We start from the raw sequence: 27,060 nt of genomic DNA, 5'->3' as shown, positions 1-27,060 counted from the left end.
GTGACCTCAGAAACTCAACTGACTCTAAGAGAGTTTTGGAAAGATCATTTTACCATCCTCAATTGTGTAAACATTATAGGTAAGGCTTGAGAGGAAGTGACTAAGAGGACATTGAACTCTGCTTGGAAAAAACTGTGGCCAGAATGTGTAGACAAAAGGGATTTTGAAGGGTTTGAGGCTAACCCTGAGAATCCTATGCCAGTTGAGGAATCCATTGTGGCATTGGAGAAGTCCTTGGGGTTGGAGGTTAGTGGGGAGGATGTGGAAGAGTTGGTGGTGGAGGACAGTGAAGAACTAACCACTGATGAGCTGCTAGATCATCTTCAACAGCAAGAGGGCACACCTGAGGAAACTGCTTCGGAGGAGGGGAGAGAAATTGAAGAAGTTGCCTACTTCTAAGATAAAGGAAATGTGTGCAAAGTGGCTTGAAGTGCAAACCTTTTTTGATGAAAATCACCCTGACACAGCTACTGCAAGCCATGCTGGTGACTATTACACTGACACTGTTGTGAACCACTTTAGGAAAGTCATAAAGGAATGAGAGGTACAGGCCTCTATGGACAGATATGTTGTGCGACAGAAGTCCAGTGACTCTGAAGCTGGTCCTAGTGGCATTAAAAGAACAAGGGAAGTAACCCCAGAAAAAGACTTGCTGCCTCAAGTGCTAATGGAAGGGGATTCCCCTTCTAAACACTAACACCTCTCCCCTCCTCCCATCCCATCAGTCATCACCAGATCTTCAATAAAGGTAAGTGTCATGTAACTGTGCATGTAATCTTCAGTTTGTGTGTATTAAAATTAATATTTCATGTGGTAAAAAAAAATTTTTTTCAATACTTTTGGGTGTTTTGCACGGATTAATTTGATTTCCATTATTTCTTATGGGGAAAATTAACTTGACTAACGATAATTCTGACTAACGATGAGCTCTCAGGAACGGATTAATATCGCTGGTCGAGGGTCCACTGTACATGACACTTACCTTTATTGAAGATCTGGTGATGATTGATGGGATGGGAGGAGGGTAGTGTGTGGAAGTTATTGTTTAGAAGGGGAATCCCCTTCCATTAGGACTTGAGGTAGCAAGTCCTTTTCCAGGGTTACTTCCCTTCTTCTTTTACTGCCACTAGGACCAGCTTGAGAGTCACTGGACCTCTGTCGCACAACAAATCTGTCCACAGAGCTCTGTACCTCCCGTTCCTTTAAGACTTTCCTAAAATGGGCCATGACACTGTCATTGTACAGGTTGCCAACACGGCTTGCAGTAGCTGTGTCAGGGTGATTTTCATCCATAAAGGTTTGCAGTTCAACCCACTTTGTACACATTTCCTTAATCTCTCTTTTCAATTCCATACTAATTCTCGCCCTTTTTACCACAGGGATGGCACTAGAAGTTTTCTTGGGGTCCATGGCGACTTATTTTGCAGTTACAAGAACTAAAAAAAATTGGTATAATGTGAAATGTACCGAATGTATGCGTAGATGCGACCGCACTGGCTGGCTTGTAAACACTGGCGCTGAGGCCACACGTGGGACGCGTCCCAGACGAATCATGTAAGGCGAGTTTTTTGTGAGGCGAGGCAAAATTTTTTGCATTCAAATGCTTCGTATGGCAGATTTAACATAACGCGATGTGTTCGTAAGGCAGGGTCCACTGTATATGCATTTTATCGCTCTGGGATGCTTAAATGTCATAGATTGTGTGGGTGGGGTGGCCTGGTATGGTAGCCTGGCTGGCTACCATACACACAACACTTGATTTCTTACAATAAATACTATTTGTCTCACCCTAGATTAAGACTACAAATATTTTAAGGTAAGTAATAAGTGTACTATATGTGTATTTTACTTTTTTATTGTTTTTAATGCCTGGTTCTATTGCTAACTTAATATATGTAAGTGGTAACTTGTTATGTAGTATTTTTATGCATTTATAAGCGGAACAAAAGGGTGTTCCGCCTTATGGCGGTAGCCTGGAACCTAACCTGCCGTATAAGTGGGGCCCTGCTTTACATTCTCAGACTTGGCATAACTCTTACTTTATGAAAACAAAATCCATGCCTGGCTCTAAAAACTATAACTAATTAAATTATCAACAGTCAAGTTTGAACACTTCAAATTAGCAAAAATTCTGATACAAGATATACACACATTTATTGTGATTGTGTTAAGGTCTACAATGCAAGCTATAAATACAAATAACTTATTTCGTATAGGAGATAAGACTAACACCATGTATTAATTTTTTTTAACACACTGGCCATCTCCCACTGAGGAAGGATGACCCGAAAAAGAAACACTTTCACCATCATTCACACTATTACTGTCTTGCTAAAGGCAATTTTACGTAATTAAATATTTATAATTAAAAAACTATATATATTCCATATTTGTAGTTTATAAAAAAATCATTAATATACAAAATTTATGATAAAAAATAAGATATTATAAGGATGCTTATGTATAATAAGCAACAGTCATTTAAATGACTAATATTAAAATGCAACAGAATGAGTATGTATTTGTACCTCTGGTTCCAGTCAAAAGTTTGGCTTTTTCCTCAAGAGAGTCCTTTATGGCGGCTGTCAGTGATTCAAACAGGCGTTGCTAAAAGTAAACCATAAACCTCTTCTAGAATCTCTGAGTAAAAAAAACTGTAGCAGCTATTAGAAAATTAAAAGAATGATTAAATAGAGAGGACACATTTTGAAATAAATAAATTATTTCAGGATAATTATATTCATTGTAGGTAGTAGGTTGGTAGACAGCAACCGCCCAGGGAGGTACTACCATTCTGCCACGTGAGTATAAAATGAAAGTCTGTAATTGTTTTACATGATGGTAGTATTGCTGGTGTCCATTTTTCTGTCTCATAAACATGAAAGGTTTCAGGCACGTCTTGCTACTTCTACTTACACTTAGGTCAAAGTACACATACTTGTACAAGCATATATATGCAACAGATAGGCAACTTTATTCCGAAACGTTTCGCCTACACAGTAGGCTTCTTCAGTCGAATACAGAAAGTAGGCAGGAACAGTAGAGATGTGAAGACGATGTAATCAGTCCATCACCCTTGAAGTCGTAGAATATACCATTTTGGTGTTCATCTTGTCAGACATTACAACACATGGCCTCTTGGTACAGAAAACACCTTGGACAACCCCTTTCAAGTGAGAACTGTTGGATCTGAGAGGGACCTGACATCTCAGTGGCTACATTCTCACTACTACTACTACTCTGCACCTCTCCTTCCAACAGTACTTAAGTCTCCACACTGTCGCTTGATCTTCAGATAGTTCCTGACTATGGAACTGAACTTCTCCAGGCTGAGGGACTGACAACCTCAAAATTCTACGACTTCAAGGGTGATGGACTGATTACATCATCTTCACATCTCTACTGTTCCTGCCTACTTTCTGTATTCGACTGAAGAAGCCTACTGTGTAGGCGAAACGTTTTGGAATAAAGTTGCCTACCTGTTGCCTATGTGTCTTACCTACCAACCTGTCGGTATTGTATACCATTTTGGTGTTCAAGCATATATATACACACCCCTCTGGGTTTTCTTCTATTTTCTTACTAGTTCTTGTTCTTGTTTATTTCCTCTTATCTCCATGGGGAAGTGGAACAGAATTCTTCCTCCATAAGCTATGCGTGTTGTAAGAGGCGACTAAAATACCAGGAGCAAGGGGCTAGTAACCCCTTCTCCTGTATAAATTACTAAATTTAAAAAGAGAAACTTTCGTTTTTCTTTTTAAGCCACCCTCACTTGGTGGGATACGGCCGGTTTGTCGAAAAAAAAAATTATATTTATGGAAAGTGTAAAAGCTTTAATGGACATTCATCACAGAAAGAAGAACCACCTTGAAACTACACATTCATATCTTCACTTAGATGAGAAACTTATGAATTAAAAGGATATTTATCTTTTAAGAAAGTGAATTAGCTGCTCAGTATTATTCTTATTTGTAATGGTAAGAATATTTTTACAGACATTCTCATTAGTCTTACTGGCAAATTATTAGTGTGGCAATAAAATGTTTAAGTATAAACAGCAAACAAATCATTATTTTTTAACACTTGTCAATCCAGTTTTAACTTAGTACCAATGAATCCCTTATATTAACTACTATATACAATACCTATCTGCAGCATTTATCTTCATCCAATAAACCACTTATGATTACCCATAAAGGTGTTTTGCCAATCACACTTGGCACGAGGATAAATGACTACACAGTTTATACTGTACTAAGAGCTCTACTATTTTTTTCCTGTTATCTTATCCTATTTTTTATGAAGACCAATACATCTGTTACTCTATGTGTAATCTGGGATGGCATTCAGCAGATAATAGTAAACAATATAAATGACTTTTAAACACTGGCCATTTCCTACCCCTTCTCCCCCCCCCCCCAAAAAAAAAAAATAAAAACAAGAGGAAACAGGATCACTATCATTCACTCAACCATCTGAACTGCAACATCCTCATCCCTCCTATAGAGTACAGACACTGTACTTCTCATCTTGAGGACTCGAGTAAAACTAACCAGTTTTCCCAGAATCCCTTCATAACCATTACCTTGTTTATACTCCAACATCAAGACATAAAAATCTATCTTTTCTGCACTCACTCTGATCTAACCCACTTTAAACAAGCCTGCTAGATGTTTGAGCCTCTAGCACTCAAAACCTCCTTTGCCCTTCATTCCAACTCTTCTTGTAACAATCCCTATCCCTCCCACCTTCCACCCTAGATTTACATACTGTACCCTCTTAGACATCCAATTTTGCTCCATCCTCTCTAAATGCCCAAACCACCTAAACAACCCCTTGTCCTCTGAATCATACTTCTGGTAACCCAACAGTCTTCTAATCACCACATTCCCAATTTTCTGCACGGGGAAGTAGGCGAGAATTCTTCCTCGGTAAGCAATAAGTGTCATGAATGACAACTAAAATATCAGAAGCAAGGAGCTAGTAACCTCTTCTACATAAATTACTAAAAAAAAAAAAAAAAAAAAAAAAAAAAAAAAAAAAAATGTGTATATTAGCAATTTCTTTAACAAATTCATAAAAGATTTTCATTCTTAGTTACATGACACAGATAAAATATATTAGATCCTTGCAGCTAAATCATGCACAGAAAATCTAGTTAAATATTTTCTTGTCAAATCGTTTCGGTACTGGTCTTAACCAAGTTTTAGACTGAAACAATACACCAAATATAAAAAAGGAAATCTATTAATTGTACATTTGATACATGCACTGTAATATAAAGCTTACCTTAATTTCTGGAGAATCATTCTCTTTAGTTTCAAGTCTATCTGAACACTTCTTGTGAGCTGAAAAATACAACATTTATTTCTACAATGACTTCCTTTTAACTTACTTTATACTTTTTAACACATTAGTAATTTTCTGCCTGAGCAGTGTGACCCAAAGGAAAACACATTCATTACAACTCATTCCTTCATTATAAATATATGTCACAGATGCTCATTTAAAATTTATGCAATACATATGTTTTACACGAAAGATTTATGCATCTACATCTTACACATAATTATGATACAAATGTGATGAATCTGATGTAACAAATGATAAAACAACAAACTATAATATTAGCATAAAATCCCAAGTAAGTGCTCTGCATTTCTCAGCATATGTTCCTTACAGACCTGCAAAATACTAAAATATTCAAAAAATTATATTTTTCCTAAGAATCTTTCACTTCTGATGTACTACAGTGAAGGTGTGATGGTGTAGGCATGATGGTGATGGTAATCAGGTAATCAAAAAATGCCTCTTTACATGAGCTACTGTCTACCAAGGTAGGGTGACCCAAAGAAGGAAACACATTTACATCATATATACAACGTACATGGCACAGCACACACAAGTTCTGAATGAGTGAGCAAACATTATTAGATAAAGAAAACTTTATGCCTTTATAAGATATATGCATGATAACCAAGTGTAACTTACGTCACACTACATGAGCATGCAGCGACAGCTCATAATGCCAGTACTACCTATACTATTGTATAGGTATTCAACACTTTCACCATCACTCATACATAATCACTGTCTTTGCAGAGGCACTCGAATACGACAGCTTAGAACTTGCACGTAAAAACATGTATATAAACACCCCTCTATTTTCTTATTAGTTGTTGTTTATTTCCTCCATGGGGAATTTATTTATCTCCATGGGGAAATGGAACAGAATTCTTCCTCTGTAAGCCATGCGTGTTGTAAGAGGTGACTAACGAGCCAGGAGCAAGAGGCTAGTAACCCTTCTCCTGTATACATTACCAAAGTTTAAAAGAGAGACTTTCATTTTTCTTTTTGGGTCACCCTGCTTCAGTGGGATACGGCCGGTTTGTTGAAAGAAAAAAACACTCTTCTTCAAAGCAGAAGAGCTGTCAATTTAGCCTTGTCGCTCACCAGTGTCATACTTATAAATAGGAGCAAACTGATTCAACAAATATACAATTCAATCCTACCAGCATTTCCAAGTAGCAGAGCACTGCAATAAGCCTAACAACCCTTCCATGCTTAAATACACCCACCACCTCTCCACTTTTACATAACGAACTACCCTCTTTTCTAAGATGTATGTATGAGCATGTCTTTGATTTCCTACATTCACTCGAGAAAGTTCACTACATTTCAACAAAATGTCATGCACCTCTATTAATGAAGCTTTTCTGTTGTCTCGAGTCTATTTTACTACTTGAAAACTGATGCTGCAATTTCACAACCAAGTACAAAGTCAAAACAGAATGCAGAGTTAAAAAGATTTTCTAGCACCATAAAAAGGAAGAACAAATGGCCATACTATAGTTGTTACGTTATGTGGACGACGTCCTCATAATAACTCCCAAACATTTTGATGTGCGGAATCTTCATTTAAGGCTCAACGCAGTTGAACCAGCTATCCAGTTTTCACTAGAAGAGTCCAATGATAAGCTTCCTTTTCTAGATGTCCTCATTCACAAAGTAGATAATCTAAGATTTCAAGTTTACCATAAACCTACAAACAAAAATGATCTCACTCCTATTCCAGGCAAGATACTATGACCAAAAGAGGAATCATCATGATTTTTCCTAAGAGCATACCAAATTTGTAGTCCAGAGTTTCTTGATAAGGAACGTACTTACATACACCAAACCTTCAGTGATTTACATTTTCCTTCCTTTTTCATCAAAAACTGCAAGAAAAAGAGCTCTTCAGATAATCAATTTTCCATGCATCAACACCACTCCTAACAAAGTTATAATCCTTTCGAACAGCCAGGTTGCACTGAACGTTTCTAAGGTACTCGCACAAACTAACACTAGAGTTGCCATCACATCCAGCACTTCCATAAGGGATCAAACCAGGACAAAATCGAACCACCACGACCCAGTCAATGCAGGAGTTTACACTATACCTTGTGGAAGCTGAACAGAATACTATATGTAGGTGAAACAGCAAGGAACCTTGAAACACATCTCAATAAACACATTAATGCATGTAGGAACAATAACCTGAACAACTCCTGCGTACAACACCGGAATTCCAACAATCACCTCATGAAATTCAACGACGCCCAACTAGTGATCAGAGAACCTAATTTCTGTAGACATAAATGCCTTGAATCATCATTAATCGCAGTTTCTAACACAAGCAAAATAAAGGCAACTTCATCATCTCTGAAGTATTAGCAAAAATCCTCCTCAAAACAATAAACCCTGCCATCACACAGTCACTGCTGCTAATACTACACAAGAACACAACAGAGGAGGAACACTGAAACAGGCCTTTTCAAATCCAATCACTAACAGGAATATTTGTCAAACCTATTTTTTTGTTATCCAAGTAATAGCTTTTATAACCTTTAACTCATGTGCAAGTTGATTGTTTTACCACACTGTATTACTACAACTATTACTACTACCACCATAGTATTACGCCTAATTCTAACCCTATACATACCCTCTGTGTCTATGTACTGTTTGTAATGGTTTGATAAAGCTTCTGGAGAGTGAAACGCTGCCACAATAAAATGTCACATTAGTTGTACTTGTGTCCTTTTACCTAACATATTGTCAGTAATTCTACCAACATTAATATAGGAAGAATTTTGTTCCACTTCCCCGTGGAGACAAGAGGAAATAAACAAGAACTGCTAAGAAAATTAAAGAAAACCCAAAAGGGTGTGCATATATATGCTTGTACATGTATGTGCAGTGTGACCTAAGTTTAAGTAGAGGTAGCAAGATGTACCTGAAATCTTGCATGTTTCTTTCTTCTTTCAACAAACAGGCCGTATCCCTCCAAGGCAGGGTGGCTCAAAAAGAAAAACGAAAGTTTCTCTTTTTAATTTAGTAATTTATACAGAAGGGGTTACTAGCCCCTTGCTCCCAGCAATTTAGTTGCCTCTTACAACACGCATGGCTTATGGAGGAAGAATTCTGTTCCACTTCCCCATGGAGATAAGAGGAAATAAACAAGAACAAGAACTAGAAAGAAAATAGCAGAAAACCCAGAGGGGTATGTGTGTGTGTATATATATGCTTGTACATGTATGTGTAGTGTGACCTAAGTGTAAGTAGAAGTAGCAAGACGTACCTGAAATCTTGCATGTTTATGAGTCAGAAAAAAGACACCAGCAATCCCACCATCATGTAAAACAACTACAGGCTTCCGTTTTACACTCACTTGGCAGGATGGTAGTACCTCCTTGGGCAGTTGCTGTCTACCAACCTACTACCTAGTTACCCATACTATATTATAGTTATAAGCTGAAAAAGTAATGCTAATAAGATACCACACAGCATTTCTTCACAAAGTGGTAGAACAATTGCTACAACCAACAGATATTAAGTTTTTAACACACTTGCTCTCTCTCACTAAGGTAGGGTGACAAGAAAATAGGTAGGGTGACAAGAAAATAGAGAAACCTGGCTATCATCATTCATTAATTAGCTGTCTGGCTAGAAGTGCAGACATAATTCAAATGGCTTTCCGAACAGCAATATTTTTACCCCTTTTTTTTAGAATGCAGGCACTGTACTTCCACCTCCAGGACTCTTCGTTCAGCAAACAATTTACCCCTGAATATTTTATAAATGTTACTGTTATTACAGCACATCAGACCATGAAAACCACTTATCTCCACTCATTCTGATCTGGCATACTCTCACAAGTCTGGTGGATGCTCCAACCCCAGGCAATCAACAGGAAGGCCTGGCCCAAGGCTGGGCTGCAGGAGTGGGAAACCCCCTAAAACAGGTCACAGGTAAATTAAAAAGCAAAAGAATAATTAAATTCAAAACTCCTTTACCACTTCCCTTCAACCCTTCCTGGAACCACCATCCCTCCTTTCTTACATCCCCAATTTATACACCCTCATCATCCTGTTCTGCTTCATCCTCTTTAAATTCCCAAATTCTCTCAACACTTTCCCCCTCAGCCCTCCAAATTATGCTTTTGGTAACCCCACACCTTCTAATTTCTTTGCTTAAATTCTTTGTTTAATATTTACACCACTCATCACCCTCAAAAATAACATCACTGGCTCTAACCTCCTCCTCATAGAAACCTTCAAAGCCTCGCACCCACATACAGTACTCTAGTGCATTTCCTTTTTTCCTCCAAAAATAAAATTCTTTTATTCCACTGAAGATGGTACACCATGATTATAGCTCTGCTCCTGTAGTTATAAGGAAGTAATAGGCAATCAAACAGCTCACAGCACAAGCCACAAGTGGTGAAGATAAGTGATTTTCACTACCCAAGGGCAAAGCTTTGTTCCAATAGGAACTTATGGTGTCATGTCATTATTATTATAATTATGGGGGAGAGCTAAACCTGTAGGATTATACAGCGCATGTGGGGAGGGGGATGGAAGGTATTCAGACTTAATTCAGGGAACCGGAGCACAGATCCAATTTCCTAGATCAAGAGCCCCTCACCAGCATCAAGGAACCTCCCTTCAGGGGTAGTGTCATGTCAATGATGAGAGAATACAGGCAAAATAACAGACTGCAAGTAGTACTGTAAAACAATTATTATATCTAACCTTGAAGTTAGGGAATATTCTCTAGTAGATTCATGAGGCCTCTTAATTGATTTGCACTATACGTATTTATATACAGTTTGAAGAAAATGAAAATTTTTATAATTGTAATTATGGTACCTGTCTTGGATTTTTTACTCCTTTGGTGGTTTAATTCTTTTGTCTTACTTTCTTTCTCCATCTCAGTAGGTGATGCCACATTGGTAAGTCCTTCAGTCTTTTGACAACTATTATCAGCTTCATGCTTCTGAAAAAAACATGCCTTTAGTTAATTGCATCTTAAAAAGGAAATCTTGTAAAACTAATAAATATGAATATTCTTACTTGATGGCTATTTTTAGGTCCTCAACTTTCACTCGCAGCAACTGGGAAATCTTCACAGTGCCTCATAATTAATTATAGCATGCAGTCAAGGCTGGATTTGAGGTCATGCCATAACTGTGCAGTGGTTCCCAAACTGGGGGTAAATTACCCCCTGGGGGTAATTTAACCATTTTTGGGGGGTAATGGAGGGGTGACAGAAAAAAAGTTATGAATTCTGAAAATCAAGAAAACAATGCGGTACCCGGTATGAGGATTATTGTTAACTTTGTCTTAGTATATAAAGTTGTAAAGTAAACCTATTATAAGTAAGTAATAAAGTTAAACCAAATAACAATAAACATCAAAAACTAATATACAGTATTAGAAAAGAAGAAATATATAGCTAAGTGTGTGGAAACCCAAAAGTATTTTGACAAGTATGCTTCAGGACAAAAGTCACTCAGTAGCCCAGATCGACCTGTCCAGTACGCGTCACTCACTTCCTGAGGCTGCCTCTATTTCACACTGTCAGTTTATCTGTGAGCATCAGCCGAGGTAGACATAAGCTGGTATGTGTGTGTACTGCCCTGTGCAGTATATAGTTAGTATTTACCCACTGTTACTGTGAATTTGTAGCTATTATTAATTTTATATATAATGTATGTGTGGTTCTTACGTTTTCAATGGTTTTGCTAGGATTAGCAGAGTATGCGAGGCTGTATACGTTCACGTTTAGCCATATATATCAATAATAACAACATTTTGTGAAAGGGGTAACATGCTTTATGCGGCATGTTAAATTGGGTAACAAGCTGAAAAAGTTTGGGAACCAGTGCGCATAACAGATTAGTACAATTCATAATGTACTTACTAAAAGAACCTAATGGGATTCTTGCAAAGGAATTCTATGATGGATGTATAGCCTTATCAGGAGGAAAGGGGAGATGGGGAGAAAACAAATAAATTAAAAGAGGGCCACAATAACAAATTTTACTTAGATGTATAATGCAAAAGTACAATGCCTGCACTTTAAAGGAGGGGTTTGGGATATTGGCAGTTTGGAGGGATATGTTATGTATCTTTATACATTTACACTTCTAAACTGTTGTATTCTGAGCACCTGTGCAAAAACAGTAATTATGTGTGAGTGAGGTGAAAGTGTTGAATGATGATGAAAGTATTTTCTTTTTGGGGATTTTCTTTCTTTTTGGGTCACCCTGCCTCGGTGGGAGACGGATGACTTGTTAAAAAAAAAAAAATTGCTTCTGCTTGTTTACAACATAGACTTGGAGCCCAAAATAATTTATAAAGGAATAAACAAAAAATTTAACTGAAAGTTTTTTGTATTCTCCAAACTAAGTGAGGAATGGGGTAGGTAGAGGTGGACTGCGGCCAAAGTACAGAATGTTTAAGAGGATTGCATTCACTTGTACAATAGAATGGAAGTACCTTCCTGGAGGGTTTCTGCCTACCAGGCTTCTACTTACAATTAAAATTAATAAACATATAAATGACAAAAAACGTCATCCATGGAGGCAAAGAAGGGAATGTAAGAGCATAGTGGTAAGCATGGGTTGTAAATGCTGTAGCAAAGCAGCTGGAGGCAGTGGAGATGTCATGTGGTGTAAATATCACACAGAGAATTTGTAGTGTGGGAATTAGCAGGTGTGGAGTTACTAAAGTATTACAGTGGACCCCCGCTTAACGATCACCTCCCAATGCGACCAATTATGTAAGTGCATTTGTACGTGTATGTTTGGGGGTCTGAAATGGACTAATCTACTTCACAATATTCCTTATGGGAACAAATTCGGTCAGTACTTGCACCTGAACATACTTCTGGAATGAAAAAATATCGTTAACTGGGGGTCCACTGTATTTAGAGGGCTGATGAGGGGTTGTTGAGGTGGTTTGGTCATTTTGAGAGGACGGAGCAAAATAGGATAACTTGGAGGGTGTATAAATCTGTAATGGAGGGGATGAGAGGTAGGATTCATCCTAGGAAAGGATGGAGGGAGGGGGTAAAATAGGTTTTGTGTGCAAGGGGCTTGGATATGCAGCAGGCATGTGTGAACATGTTAGATAGGAGTAAATGGAGATGAATGGTTTTTGGGACCTGACAAGCTGTTGGAGTACGAGCAGGGTAATATTTTGTGAAGGGATTCAGGGAAACCGGTTAGCTGGACTTGAATCCTAGAAGTGGGACGTACAATGCCTGCACTTTAAAGGAGGGGTTTGGGATATTGGCTGTTTGGAGTGACACCTAAATTATCATACCAGTGTGTCTTTGCAAAGACAGTAATTGTGTCTTAATACACAAAAAAATAAATGGGAAACTTCTGTCTGTCATTAATGAAAAAAGACTAAAGACACTTTAAATGACCACTTTACACATGTTTTAGCATAAGAAAATTTTGAGTACCTATCAATTTCTGCAGGTGTTTCTTTTTACAGGTCAACCTACCTCAGTAAGAGACAGCAGGTGTTAAAAAAAAAAAATCCATAATGCTGCTTCAAAGAACTTTGCATACTATTTTTAAAGTGCTTACCTTAGGCTGAGAACTAATGCTGTCATATATATCATCTGATTCTGACGATGATAGCCTCAAAGGACTGATATCTGCTTTTCTTTTCCCAGGGGATGCTAGAAAAAATAAGTTATATCATTACATTAGGTGCAATGGCTAACACCTTTTTAAAATATATAAATATGACATTAAGATTAATGACATTAAGATTAATGACTAGGGGGAAAGGGCTAAACTCATAGGGGTCATATATATAGTGTCTTGGGAATGAGAAGCATTCACTCAAAGTACAGAGAGAATAAATTCAGTTCCATAGATCAAGAGCCCCTTACCAGTATCAAAGCACCTCTTGAGTGGTGGCTAATATTATAACTATAAAAACTAGACACATTATTTAAGCAACTATATACTGTCACATTATGGTTAATTTTATGCATCTTGGACTATTTTTTTATGAAACTCTCAAAACTCATCAAAGGTATATGTAACATCTCATCCATTAGCTTATTGCTCAAAGAGATAATTTATTCTGATTAATAAGTCACAATAGACTGGCTGCAATAATTCACAACTACAGTGGTACCTCGGGTTACAAACTTAATTCGTTCCAGAAGGCTGTTCGAGTGCCGATACCGAACAAATTTGTTCCCGTACGGAATAATGTAAATTAGATTAATCCATTTCAAACCCCCCAAAAATACACTTACAAAAATCCACTTGCATAATTGTTCGAGCTGGGAGCTGTTCGTAATCCAAGGTATCACTGTACTAGTAATCTACAAATTAGAGATAAAGCTTGGATGACAATTTGATCCGGTCTAGACATTTATCTTCACAATAAATGTCCAGGGCAGACCAGTTAGTTATTAAATGCTTTTGGTTATTCAGTGCTAACTACCAAATTTATACTACAGGTCGGCCATCATTAATCCAGCAATCAGTTATCTGGTTCCATCAGTACTCCAGCACTAGCTTCGGCTAGCATAATTTCAAATTTCATCATTTTACTGACTCAGAAATTGTGCAGATGGTTGTAAATCCACAGCAGCAAGCCAGTGGAGAAGAAAGCAGTGATGAAAATGAGGAAGATGTAGCAGAAATTCTCTCTATTGATAGGCTAATTAAGTGTATTCTAGCCTAACCACTCTGTAATCCGGCAAACTCACTAATCCAGTACACTGCAGGTCCCAATGATGTCGGATTAGCGTTGGCTGACCTGTATGTAAATGAAGTTGCTATTGTTGTGACCAATTCACTGTCATATTACTGAAATTAATTATAAAGTAAATAAAAATAATCCAAGTTAATTTTTCACATTCTACAAGCTTTTTTTTTTTTTTTAACAAGTTCAAGATAAAGAATCACACACAAAGTGTGAGTTGTCACAGTTGCTCTTTGTTGATGACACTGTGCTCTTGGGAGATTCTGAAGAGAAGTTGCAGAGATTGGTGGATGAATTTGGTAGGGTATGCAAAAGAAGAAAATTAAAAGTGAATACAGGAAAGAGTAAGGTTATGAGGATAACAAAAAGATTAGGTGATGAAAGATTGGATATCAGATTGGAGGGAGAGAGTATGGAGGAGGTGAATGTATTCAGATATTTGGGAGTGGATGTGTCAGCGGATGGGTCTATGAAAGATGAGGTGAATCATAGAATTGATGAGGGGAAAAGGGTGAGTGGTGCACTTAGGAGTCTGTGGAGACAAAGAACTTTGTCCTTGGAGGCAAAGAGGGGAATGTATGAGAGTATAGTTTTACCAACGCTCTTATATAGGTGTGAAGCATGGGTGATGAATGTTGCAGCGAGGAGAAGGCTGGAGGCAGTGGAGATGTCATGTCTGAGGGCAATGTGTGGTGTGAATATAATGCAGAGAATTCGTAGTTTGGAAGTTAGGAGGAGGTGCGGGATTACCAAAACTGTTGTCCAGAGGGCTGAGGAAGGGGTGTTGAGGTGGTTCGAACATGTAGAGAGAATGGAGTGAAACAGAATGACTTCAAGAGTGTATCAGTCTGTAGTGGAAGGAAGGCGGGGTAGGGGTCGGCCTAGGAAAGGTTGGAGGGAGGGGTTAAAGGAGGTTTTGTGTGCGAGGGGCTTGGACTTCCAGCAGGCATGCGTGAGCGTGTTTGATAGGAGTGAATGGAGACAAATGGTTTTTAATACTTGATGTGCTGTTGGAGTGTGAGCAAAGTAACATTTATGAAGGGGTTAAGGGAAACCGGCAGGCCGGACTTGAGTCCTGGAGATGGGAAGTACAGTGCCTGCACTCTGAAGGAGGGGTGTTAATGTTGCAGTTTAAAAACTGTAGTGTAAAGCACCCTTCTGGCAAGACAGTGATGGAGTGAATGATGGTGAAAGTTTTTCTTTTTCGGGCCACCCTGCCTTGGTGGGAATCGGCCAGTGTGATAATAAAAAAAAAAATAATAAAGTTGGCCGTCTCACACCGAGGCAGGGTGACCCAAAAAGAAAGAAAATCCCCAAAAAGAAAATACTTTCATCATCATTCAACACTTTCACCTCACTCACACATAATCACTGGTTTTGCAAAGGTGCCCAGAATACAACAGTTTAGAAGTACACCTACCATCTGACTTACGACCGAGGTCGGTTCCGAGAAACCGGTCGTAAGTCGAAATGGACGTAAGTCGAACTTTACTATCAACATAGCATTTTTGTAATGACTATTTTATTGTTTTATTTTGGTATTTCATGTTTTACTTTACTTTTTATGCTGTTAGTACTGTATTTTATACTGTAAGGTTTAGGATAAACACTGTACAACACAAACAGTTGTTTATTTCCCAGAAATTTGGCATAAAAAACATGGTCGTAAGTCGAGTGGTTGTAACTCGAGCAGGTCGTAAGTCGGATGGTAGGTGTATATACGTATAAAGATACACAACATATCCCTCCAAACTGCCAATATCCTGAACCCCTCCTTTAAAGAGCAGGCATTGAACTTCCCATTTCCAGGACTCAAGTCCAGCTATATAAAATAACCAGTTTCCCTGAATCCCTTCACTAAATATTACCCTGCTCACACTCCAACAGCTTGTCAGGTCCCAAATACCATTTGTCTCCATTCACTCCTAACACACTCACGCATGCTTGCTGGAAGTCCAAGCCCCTCGCCACATAACCTCCTTTACCCCCTCCCTCCAACCCTTTCGAGGTCGACCCTACCCCGCCTCCCTTCCCCTACAGATTTATATGCTCTCCATGTCATTCTTCTTTGATCCATTCTCTCTAAATGACCATACCACCTCAACAACCCCTCTTCAGCCCTCTCACTAATACTTTTATTAACACCAAACCTTCTCCTAATTTCCACACTCCAAATTTTCTGCATAATATTTACACCACACATTGCCCTTAGACAGGACATCTCCACTGCCTCCAACCACGTCCTCGCTGCAGCATTTACAACCCAAGCTTCACGCCCATATAAGAGTGTTGGTACCACTATACTTTCATACATTTCCTTCTTTGCCTCCATACATAACGTTCTTTGTCTCCACACATACCTCAGCGCACCAATCACCTTTTTTCCTCATCAATTCTATGATTAACTTCATCCTTCATAAATCCATCCGCTGACATGTCAACTCCCAAATATCTGAAAACATTCACTTCTTCCATACTCCTCCATCCCAATTTGATATCCAATTTTTCTTTATCTACATCATTTGATACCCTCATCACCTTACTCTTTTCTATGTTCACTTTCAACTTTCTACCTTTACACACACTCCCAAATTCGTCCACTAACCTCTGCAATTTTTCTTTAGAATCGCCCATAAGCACAGTATCATCAGCAAAAAGTAACTGTGTCACTTTCCATTTTGTATTTGATTCCCCATAATTTAATCCCACCCCTCTCCCGAACACCCTAGCATTTACTTCTTTTACAACCCCATCTATAAATACATCAAACAATCATGGTGACATTACACATCCCTGTCTAAGACCTACTTTTACTGGCAAGTAGTCTCCCTCTCTTCTACACACCCTAACCTGAGCCTCACTATCCTCATAAAAGCTCTTTACAGCATTTAGTAACTTACCACCTATTCCACATACTTGCAACATCTGGCACATTGCCCCCCTATCCACTCTATCATATGCCTTTTCTAAATCCATAAATGCAATAAAAACTTCCCTACCTTTATCTAAATACTGTTCACATATATGCTTCAATGTAAATACCTGATCTACACATCCCCTACCCACTCTAAAACCTCCTTGCTCATCCACAATCCTACATTCTGTCTTACCTCTAATTCTTTCAATAATAACCCTACCGTACACTCTTCCTGGTATACTCAGTAAACTAATTCCATTATAGAATTTTTACATGTGTATAAATGGACTATACATGCTCTCTGCCAATCCTTAGGTACCTTCCCCTCTTTCATACATTTATTAAACAAAAATACCAACCACTCCAACACTATATCCCCCCCTGCTTTTAACAATTGTCATGATCCTGTCAGTTCCAGCTGCTTTACCCCCTTTCATTCTACGTAATGCCTCACGCATCTCCCCCACACTTACATCCGGCTCTTCTTCACTCCTAAAAGATGGTATACCTCCCTGGCCAGTGCATGAAATTACCGCCTCACTTTCTTCGTCGATATTTAAAAGTTCCTCAAACTATTCTCGCCTTCTACCCAATACCTCCATCTCCCATCTACTAACTCTCCTACTCTGTTTTTAACTGACAAATCCATTTGTTCCCTAGGCTTTCTTAACTTGTTTAACTCCGAAATTTTTTCTCATTTTCATTAAAATTTCTTGACAGTGCCTCTCCCACTATCATCTGCTCTCCTTTCGCACTCTCTCACCACTCTCTTCACCTTTCTTTTACTCTCCATATACTCTACTCTTATACTCCATATACTCTTCAAGAGTGTATCAGTCTGTAGTGGAAGGAAGGCGGGGTAGGGGTCGGCCTAGGAAAGGTTGGAGGGAGGGGGTAAAGGAGGTTTTGTGTGCGAGGGGCTTGGACTTCCAGCAGGCATGCGTGAACGTGTTTGATAGGAGTGAATGGAGACAAATGGTTTTTAATACTTGACGTGCTGTTGGAGTGTGAGCAAAGTAACATTTATGAAGGGGTTCAGGGAAACCGGCAGGCCGGACTTGAGTCCTGCAGATGGGAAGCACAATGCCTGCACTCTGAAGGAGGGGTGTTAATGTTGCAGTTTAAAAACTGTAGTGTAAAGCACCCTTCTGGCAAGACAGTGATGGAGTGAATGATGGTGAAAGTTTTTCTTTTTCGGGCCACCCTGCCTTGGTGGGAATCGGCCAGTGTGATAATAAAAAAATAATACTCTACTCTTCTTATAACACTTCTGCTTTGTAAAAACCTCTCATAAGCTACCTTTTTCTCTTTTATCACACCCTTTACTTCATCATTCCATCAATCACTCCTCTTTCCTCCTGCACCCACCCTCCTATAACCACAAACTTCTGCCCCACATTCTACTGCTGAATTTTTAAAACTATTCCAACCCTCTTCAACCCCCCCACTATTCATAATTGCACCAGCCCACCTTTCTGCCAATAGTTGCTTATATTTCGCCCGAACTTCCTCCTCCCTTAGTTTATACACTTTCACCTCCCTCTTACTTGTTGTTGCCATTTTCCTCTTATCCCATCTACCTCTTACTCTAACTGTAACTACAACTAGATAATGATCTGATATATCAGTTGCCCCTCTATAAATGTGTACACCCTGAAGCCTACCCATCAACCTTTTATCCACCAATACATAATCTAACAAACTACTTTCATTACGTGCTATATCATACGTTGTATATTTATTTATCCTCTTTTTCATAAAATATGTATTACTTATTGCCAAACCTCTTTCTACACGTAACTCAATTAAAGGCTCCCCATTTTCATTTACCCCTGGCACCCCAAATTTACCTACTACTCCCTCCACAACATTTTTACCCACTTTAGCATTGAAATCCCCAACCACAAGTACTCTCACACTTTGTTCAAAACTCCCCAAGCATTCACTCAACATTTCCCAAAAACTCTCTCCTCTACATTTCTCTCTTCCCCAGGTGCATATATGCTTACTATAACCCACTTTTCACATCCAACCTTTATTTTACTCCACATAATCCTTGAATTAATACATTTATACTCCCTCTTTTCCTGCCATAGCTTATCCTTCAACATTTGTGCTACTCCTTCTTTAGTTCTAACTCTATTTGAAACCCCTGACCTAATCCCATTTATTCCTCACCACTGAAACTCTCCCACACCCTTCAGCTTTGTTTCACTTAAAGCCAGGACATCCAGCTTCTTCTCATTCATAACATCCACAATCATCTCTTTCTTATCATTTGCACAACATCCACACACATTCAGACATCCCACTTTGAAAATTTTCTTCTTCTTATTCTTTTTAGTAATTATTACAGGAAAATGGGTTACTAGCCCATTGTTCCCAGCATTTTAGTTGACTTTTACAACATGCATGGCTTACGGAGGAAAGATTCTAATTCCACTTCCCCATGGATATAAAAGGAAAAGTAATAACAAACAAGAACTATTAACCCTTTCAGGGTCCAAGGCCCAAATCTGGAGTCACGCACCAGTGTCCAAGAATTTAAAAAAAAAAAATTGTTATTTTTTCTTATGAAATCGTAGAGAATCTTTTTGTGAAGGTAATAAAACAAAAAGTACGAAATTTGGTGGAAAATTGACGAAATTATGCTCTCGCGAATTTTGATGTGTCAGCGATATTTACGAATCGGCGATTTTGCCGACTTTGACTCCCATTTTAGGCCAATTACATTATTCCAATCAACCAAATTCTTAGCTATTTCACTAGTATTACTTCTATTCTATCGATTGAGCACAAGAAATCGCCAAGTCAACTGTTTCAACTACAAAATAAAGTGATCGGAAATTGTTAATTTGGCCAATTTAACACAAAATTCAAAATATTCCAATTTCAAAATAGGGTCCAGAATGAACAATGTAGGCATTCCTGGCACTAAACTAACATTTCCTCTGTTCATTAGTTATGTTTTGAGGCTTTACAAATAAATTCCATTTTGATTTTTTATTCACATAATGAATTTTTATTCACACCAAAAAATAGAAGATTTACTGTTATGCAATACTGTAATAATTGTATAAATATCATCACCATATTTGTGAATGTATATTAGACCCTCCAGCTGATATGTATTAGACATGTGAGGTCGTTTGTTTACTCTTGAATATCGGCAAAAATTTAACATTTCCGCTACTTTGAGCTCAGTTTCAAGCCATTTCCAATGCTAAAACCAATCAAAATCATCTCTATTTCTGTAATATGTCTTCCATTCTATCGAATGAGACCAAGAAATCGCAAATACAACTATAAAAAACATACGAAAAAACACTGCCAAGTTGCTGTTTTAATCGAAAAATCATGATTTCATTTTTTTTCTCTCATTATACACAGTGTGCTGCAGGATCTGTTTTATGTGGTGCACACATACCACATAGATGTATTCTCTCATATCTAGGCCCAAATGTACCACTCACAGTTTATCAGAGTGAGCTGAGCTCATGGCGTAGATCTACGGTTTGGACCCTGAACGTAAAGCCGTAGATCTACGGGACGGACCCTGAAAGGGTTAAGATAAAATCTAAGAAAACTCAGATGAGTGTGTATAGCTAAACATGTACATGTATGTGTAGTGTGACCTAAGTGTAAGTAGAGGTAGCAAGACATACCTGTAATCTTGCATATTTATGAGACAGACAAAAGACACCAGCAATCCTACCATAATATAAAACAATTACAGGCTTTCGTTTTACACTTACTTGGCATGACGGTAGTACCTCCCTGGGTGGTTGCTGTCTACCAACCTACTACCTACTATACCTACAAGCTATATCCATAATTCACTATCACTGGTCATGTGTGTTAGCAAATTAAGACAGGAAAATCTCCCCACCATTTACTCTAAGAGAGATACTGAGTTCTTAGTCATGCAAGCACTCTGTTCCTATGGGTAGAGTGGCTCCCCTCCCAAAGAAGAGGCCCTTAACCCTAGGGGTTAATTGTGAAAATCACAATTTAGATAAGAGAAAGACAGCTAATTTCAGTATCTAAACTTACAGGTCTTCCAGGACCAAAATTTTGCAGACAATAAGCTTCCATTCAGGTGCATTAATTCTCATTAGGATGTTCAGAATGCAGTACATTTAGTGTCAAATTTAGGCCACAAAACCACATATCAGGCATACAAATATTTCACCTTAAGCCATTTTCATTATTTTTGGTCTAAAATATTATTATACATACAACATATATTCCTGTGAAGAGTTAAACCCATAAGAATCATACACTGCCTGGAGAATGGGAAGTAAGAGAGTTTAATCCAAGGAGGTAAGGGTAGATCCAATTGTTTGGAACAAGAGCCCTTTACCAGCATCAAAATACCCCTCTTGAAGGATATATTTTCCAAGATTAGATTAAATGATCAAAAATGAAATACAGGATTACCAAAAAAAAAAAAAAAAAAAAAAAAAAAAAAAAAAAAAAATTGTACAGTACAATGAAGTTATTAATGACCATGTATCAAATATAAAATTTTTTGCAAACATCCCTATGAAAGAGATTTAATTTCTGCCAATCTGGACTTAATGCTCCAAGTGATTTCTGAGAGAAACAGGGTACATTATTATAAACCTTAAAATGCTTACCACCAACATTTTGCTTTGGACTTGAACTTAAATTTTTAACTTTTTTGGTTAGGAAAGATCGGTGTGGAGAGTGAGTTGTCAGGGAGGCTTTGCTGGCCTGTTTCTCTAATGAAGCATAGCTGGCCAGCTCAAGAATGCGTGACAAGTTAGCTTCTGCACGAGCTTTGGTCTCTTTATTTAAACCTATTTCTGCAATAAAAATGAAACATGTATTCAATATATAGTAGCTAAATAAGCAATAATATATGTAGGGTTGTGCCATAGTACATAGGTGAATACTGGCCAATTTTGGTGGTACCTGTATCAGCCTGAAACCGAGTATCAGTATCCATGAGTATCGGCAAATTGTGATGGTATTAGTATCAATACCAGTATTAGTGGGTATCAGCTAATTTTGATGGTATAAGTACCAGCCTAAAAACTGAGTAGTATTGGTATTGGCAAAAAAAAATTATAGTGTCCCATCCTTAATGTAGGTATGTTCACATACAATATATGTATACAAAGGATGTGCAAGAGAATACAGTACTGTATTAATACAGTGGAACCTCTGTACTTGAACAGCTCTGTACTCAAACAATTCGGTATTCGAATGCTTTGTTCAGTAAACAAATCGCTTGGTACTCAACTGTTTGCTCAGCACTCGATCAAACAAACACGACCTGCCAGAACTTCATGTTTCTTCATATTGTTTGGCGTTTTTTATATTATTTGTATAAATAAGTCACCATGGGGCCTAAGAGGGTTAGTAATAACAGCCAACCAAAAAGAAAATTGGTTGGAAAAAATTTGTTCTGTACTCGAACAGATCGGCACTCGAACAGCCTTCTGGAACCAGTTAAGGCTGCGTGCCGAGGTTCCACTGTACGTATTAAGAAAAGTGTTAAATCTGCAAAGATAATTAAGAACTGTGCCAAAATCAGTTTACCTCTGTGTACAGTTCCTGAAGAACACCCATGTGAATAGATTCCCTGATGAATCTGAAATTAAAAAGCACCAACATATTATAACTCAATTTCTTAAAGGGTTACATCTTTGTATTACTACCCTTCCAGTAAACAGCAACTGCAAAATGTTAATAAAAATTTATAACAAAAAAAGGCACAATACCATGACTGGAACGATACACAAATAACCCGCACATAAAAGAGAGATGCCCGGGTGTTGCACATGTGTCTTAATTTCATCTTATCGGTATTATGTATATACCATTCTTGTACTACTACTACCACCACCTCTTTCTGCCTATATATAGCCGTCCTGCTCCACTTCTGGTTAGTGTGACTTTGTAAATGGTCCAAGTCGGACCAAAACGTCGTCGTAAGCTTCTCTCTTTTATGTGCAGGTTATTTGTGTAATAAAAATTTAATTTTACTATGACAAAATACAGTAATTGAACTTTCAAAATATCTAAAAGTAAAGAAAATAACACAACCTGGTTTCCCATACCTTAGGTATGACAGACTTGAGTAATCCCCAACTTGAACTTGTTTGCAAAAACTGTATGTCATTACAGTGATACCTCTTATATCCGAACTATATGGGCTGAGACCGGTTCGGAAACAGTTTCCAGATACATGAGGGGTACATTGTGCATCCATACTGTCATATTGCCATCCGTACCCCGTTATATCACCATTGGCGACGGCGTTGAAGGTTTAAAAAATGAGTCCAACATTGTCTGGTGGTGGGACCAGACAATCTGGGCTCAAATAACAGCCTCCCAGATTTCATGGACCACAAGACCATAACTTTTGAAATGGGCTGTGGACAGTGGATGTTCCAAATACTACTCCAAAAGTGTTTTGACACCTGCCCTTGCTACGGAGGCATTGGGTCGTCGTCGACACTTTCGGAATGTTCCAGGTGCAACACTGATTCTGCAGTCTCTGCAGATGCCTTGAAGTCTGACAGGCCAATCTGCTTGCTGAATTTTTCCGCAGCCATTTTAAGTTTTGTGCCACAAACCATCGTACCGCTACCATGTTGTTGTAGGTACCACTTCATCACGCAATGATCGAGTTCCAAGCTCTGTGGCTTTGCCATCACTTTTCTTTTGGCAGAAAACTCACTTGTGCCATAATCTTATCATGAGCCTTCTTGATATCACAGAGGATCGAACTTTGGGTGGCAAGGGTAGCGAAGAGCATGTCTCCTAGTAGCCAATCAGTACACTAAAGTGAGCGCCAAGTTTGATTCAGCCTTCTGCCATATCCAAATGGCTTTTCGGATGTTTCGGTAATAATTTTAGAATTTTGCCCTTTCCCAGGGCCTGTTCGGATAATGGTAAGGTTCGGATAATGGCAGGCTGGATATGCGAGGTATCACTGTATTTGTTTCCGACAGTCAGGGGCAAGTGCTAAGCCACTAGAGGGCATATAGAACCTTGCAAATGAAAGGCATTCAGGTTTGATCCAATGAAGGGGAAGATTGTTCCATTTCCTTGGATCAAGAGCCCCTCAATGACAACACACTTCCCTTGAAGGAGCATTATCTCTTAAACCTATTCCTCAAAACTTGTCACCAAAACCAATATCAACTTTGTAAAAAACCAAGCAGAGCACAGTATCTTGGCGATTAACAGCTGCTGTGAAGATACTCCGTAATTATGTTGAGGAGAGTGAAAGGGAAGAATTAGATTTTCTTTAGATTGTTAAAGCCAACATGCAGTCATCTTCCTCAGGATGCAACCTACAACCATCGACTCACACCTAGGTACATATTTATTGCTGGTTGAATAGGGGCAGCAGGTGTAAGGAGACTTGCCCACGACTCTCCTACAAATCAAACACTGGTTCTTTCAGTTATGAGCAGAATATTCTACCAATGAGCTGCACTATCTAATTAGAATTAAAGTGACACTATGCAACTACAAAAAAACAAACAAAAAAACGTACTAACTCAAACAAAGCAATGAAAGTTATGGACACCTAGTTTTCTCTCTGCTATTTATTTATTTATTTACTATCACACTGGCTGATTCCCACCAAGGCAGGGTGGCCCGAAAAAGAAAAACTTTCACCATCATTCACTCCATCACTGTCTTGCCAGAAGGGTGCTTTACACTACAGTTTTTAAACTGCAACATTAACACCCCTCCTTCAGAGTGCAGGCACTGTACTTCCCATCTCCAGGACTCAAGTCCGGCCTGCCGGTTTCCCTGAACCCCTTCATAAATGTTACTTTGCTCACACTCCAACAGCACGTCAAGTATTAAAAACCATTTGTCTCCATTCACTCCTATCAAACACGCTCATGCATACCTGCTGGAAGTCCAAGCCCCTCGCACACAAAACCTCCTTTACCCCCTCTCTCCAACCTTTCCTAGGCTGACCCCTACCCCGCCTTCCTTCCACTACAGACTGATACACGCTTGAAGTCATTCTGTTTCGCTCCATTCTCTCTACATGTCCGAACCACCTCAACAACCCTTCCTCAGCTCTCTGGACAACAGTTTTGGTAATCCCGCACCTCCTCCTAACTTCCAAACTACGAATTCTCTGAATTATATTCACACCACACATTGCCCTCAGACATGACATCTCCACTGCCTCCAGCCTTCTCCTCGCTGCAACATTCATCACCCATGCTTCACACCCATATAAGAGCGTTGGTAAAACTATACTCTCATACATTCCCCTCTTTGCCTCCAAGGACAAAGTTCTTTGTCTCCACAGACTCCTAAGTGCACCACTCACTCTTTTTCCCTCATCAATTCTATGATTCACCTCATCTTTCATAGACCCATCCGCTGACACGTCCACTCCCAAATATCTGAATACATTCACCTCCTCCATACTCTCTCCCTCCAATCTGATATTCAACCTTTCATCACCTAATCTTTTTGTTATCCTCATAACCTTACTCTTTCCTGTATTCACCTTTAATTTTCTTCTTTTGCACACCCTACCAAATTCATCCACCAATCTCTGCAACTTCTCTTCAGAATCTCCCAAGAGCACAGTGTCATCAGCAAAGAGCAGCTGTGACAACTCCCACTTTGTGTGTGATTATCTTTTAACTCCACGCCTCTTGTCAAGACCCTCGCATTTACTTCTCTTACAACCCCATCTATAAATATATTAAACAACCACGGTGACATCACACATCCTTGTCTAAGGCCTACTTTTACTGGGAAATAATTTCCCTCTTTCCTACATACTCTAACTTGAGCCTCACTATCCTCCTAAAAACTCTTCACTGCTTTTAGTAACCTACCTCCTACACCATACACTTGCAACATCTGCCACATTGCCCCCCTATCCACCCTGTCATACGCCTTTTCCAAATCCATAAATGCCACAAAGACCTCTTTAGCCTTATCTAAATACTGTTCACTTATATGTTTCACTGTAAACACCTGGTCCACACACCCCCTACCTTTCCTAAAGCCTCCTTGTTCATCTGCTATCCTATTCTCCGTCTTACTCTTTATTCTTTCAATAATAACTACCATACACTTTACCAGGTATACTCAGCAGACTTATCCCCCTATAATTTTTGCACTCTCTTTTATCCCCTTTGCCTTTATACAAAGGAACTATGCATGCTCTCTGCCAATCCCTAGGTACCTTACCCTCTTCCATACATTTATTAAATAATTGCACCAACCACTCCAAAACTATATCCCCACCTGCTTTTAACATTTCTATCTTTATCCCATCAATCCCGGCTGCCTTACCCCCTTTCATTTTACCTACTGCCTCATGAACTTCCCCCACACTCACAACTGGCTCTTCCTCACTCCTACAAGATGTTATTCCTCCTTGCCCTATACACGAAATCACAGCTTCCCTATCTTCATCAACATTTAACAATTCCTCAAAATATTCCCTCCATCTTCCCAATACCTCTAACTCTCCATTTAATAACTCTCCTCTCCTATTTTTAACTGACAAATCCATTTGTTCTCTAGGCTTTCTTAATTTGTTAATCTCACTCCAAAACTTTTTCTTATTTTCAACAAAATTTGTTGATAACATCTCACCCACTCTCTCATTTGCTCTCTTTTTACATTGCTTCACCACTCTCTTAACCTCTCTCTTTTTCTCCATATACTCTTCCCTCCTTGCATCACTTCTACTTTGTAAAAATTTCTCATATGCTAACTTTTTCTCCCTTACTACTCTCTTTACATCATCATTCCACCAATCGCTCCTCTTCCCTCCCGCACCCACTTTCCTGTAACCACAAACTTCTGCTGAACACTCTAACACTACATTTTTAAACCTACCCCATACCTCTTCGGCCCCATTGCCTATGCTCTCATTAGCCCATCTATCCTCCAATAGCTGTTTATATCTTACCCTAACTGCCTCCTCTTTTAGTTTATAAACCTTCACCTCTCTCTTCCCTGATGCTTCTATTCTCCTTGTATCCCATCTACCTTTTACTCAGTGTAGCTACAACTAGAAAGTGATCTGATATATCTGTGGCC

General features: G+C 38.8%; 1 protein-coding gene across 10 annotated transcripts in view; it reads right to left on the bottom strand.

Moving 5' to 3' along the window:
- The window catches only part of LOC128684691 (uncharacterized), a 131,307-nt gene that overhangs the window by 93,105 nt on the left and 11,142 nt on the right, over window positions 1–27,060 (bottom strand). For 9 of the 10 annotated variants that reach the window (XR_011393956.1, XR_011393955.1, XR_011393957.1 and 6 more), the window contains exons 5-10: window positions 22,552–22,603; window positions 21,624–21,812; window positions 12,926–13,020; window positions 10,194–10,320; window positions 5,290–5,348; window positions 2,529–2,607 (exon numbers count right to left, since the gene is read on the bottom strand). Coding sequence is in view for 7 of the 10 variants with exons in the window: in XM_070099815.1 (XP_069955916.1) it covers window positions 2,529–2,607; window positions 5,290–5,348; window positions 10,194–10,320; window positions 12,926–13,020; window positions 21,624–21,812; window positions 22,552–22,603 (601 nt within the window). In the remaining 3 variants the exon portion in view is untranslated. The remainder of the gene's footprint in view (window positions 1–2,528; window positions 2,608–5,289; window positions 5,349–10,193; window positions 10,321–12,925; window positions 13,021–21,623; window positions 21,813–22,551; window positions 22,604–27,060) is intronic. The other variant, XM_070099820.1, reaches the window with a different exon arrangement.

Source organism: Cherax quadricarinatus, chromosome 5, assembly GCF_038502225.1.
Source record: "Cherax quadricarinatus isolate ZL_2023a chromosome 5, ASM3850222v1, whole genome shotgun sequence".
Taxonomy (NCBI): Eukaryota; Metazoa; Arthropoda; class Malacostraca; order Decapoda; family Parastacidae; genus Cherax; species Cherax quadricarinatus.
This window is presented reverse-complemented; position numbering and strand designations above follow the sequence as displayed.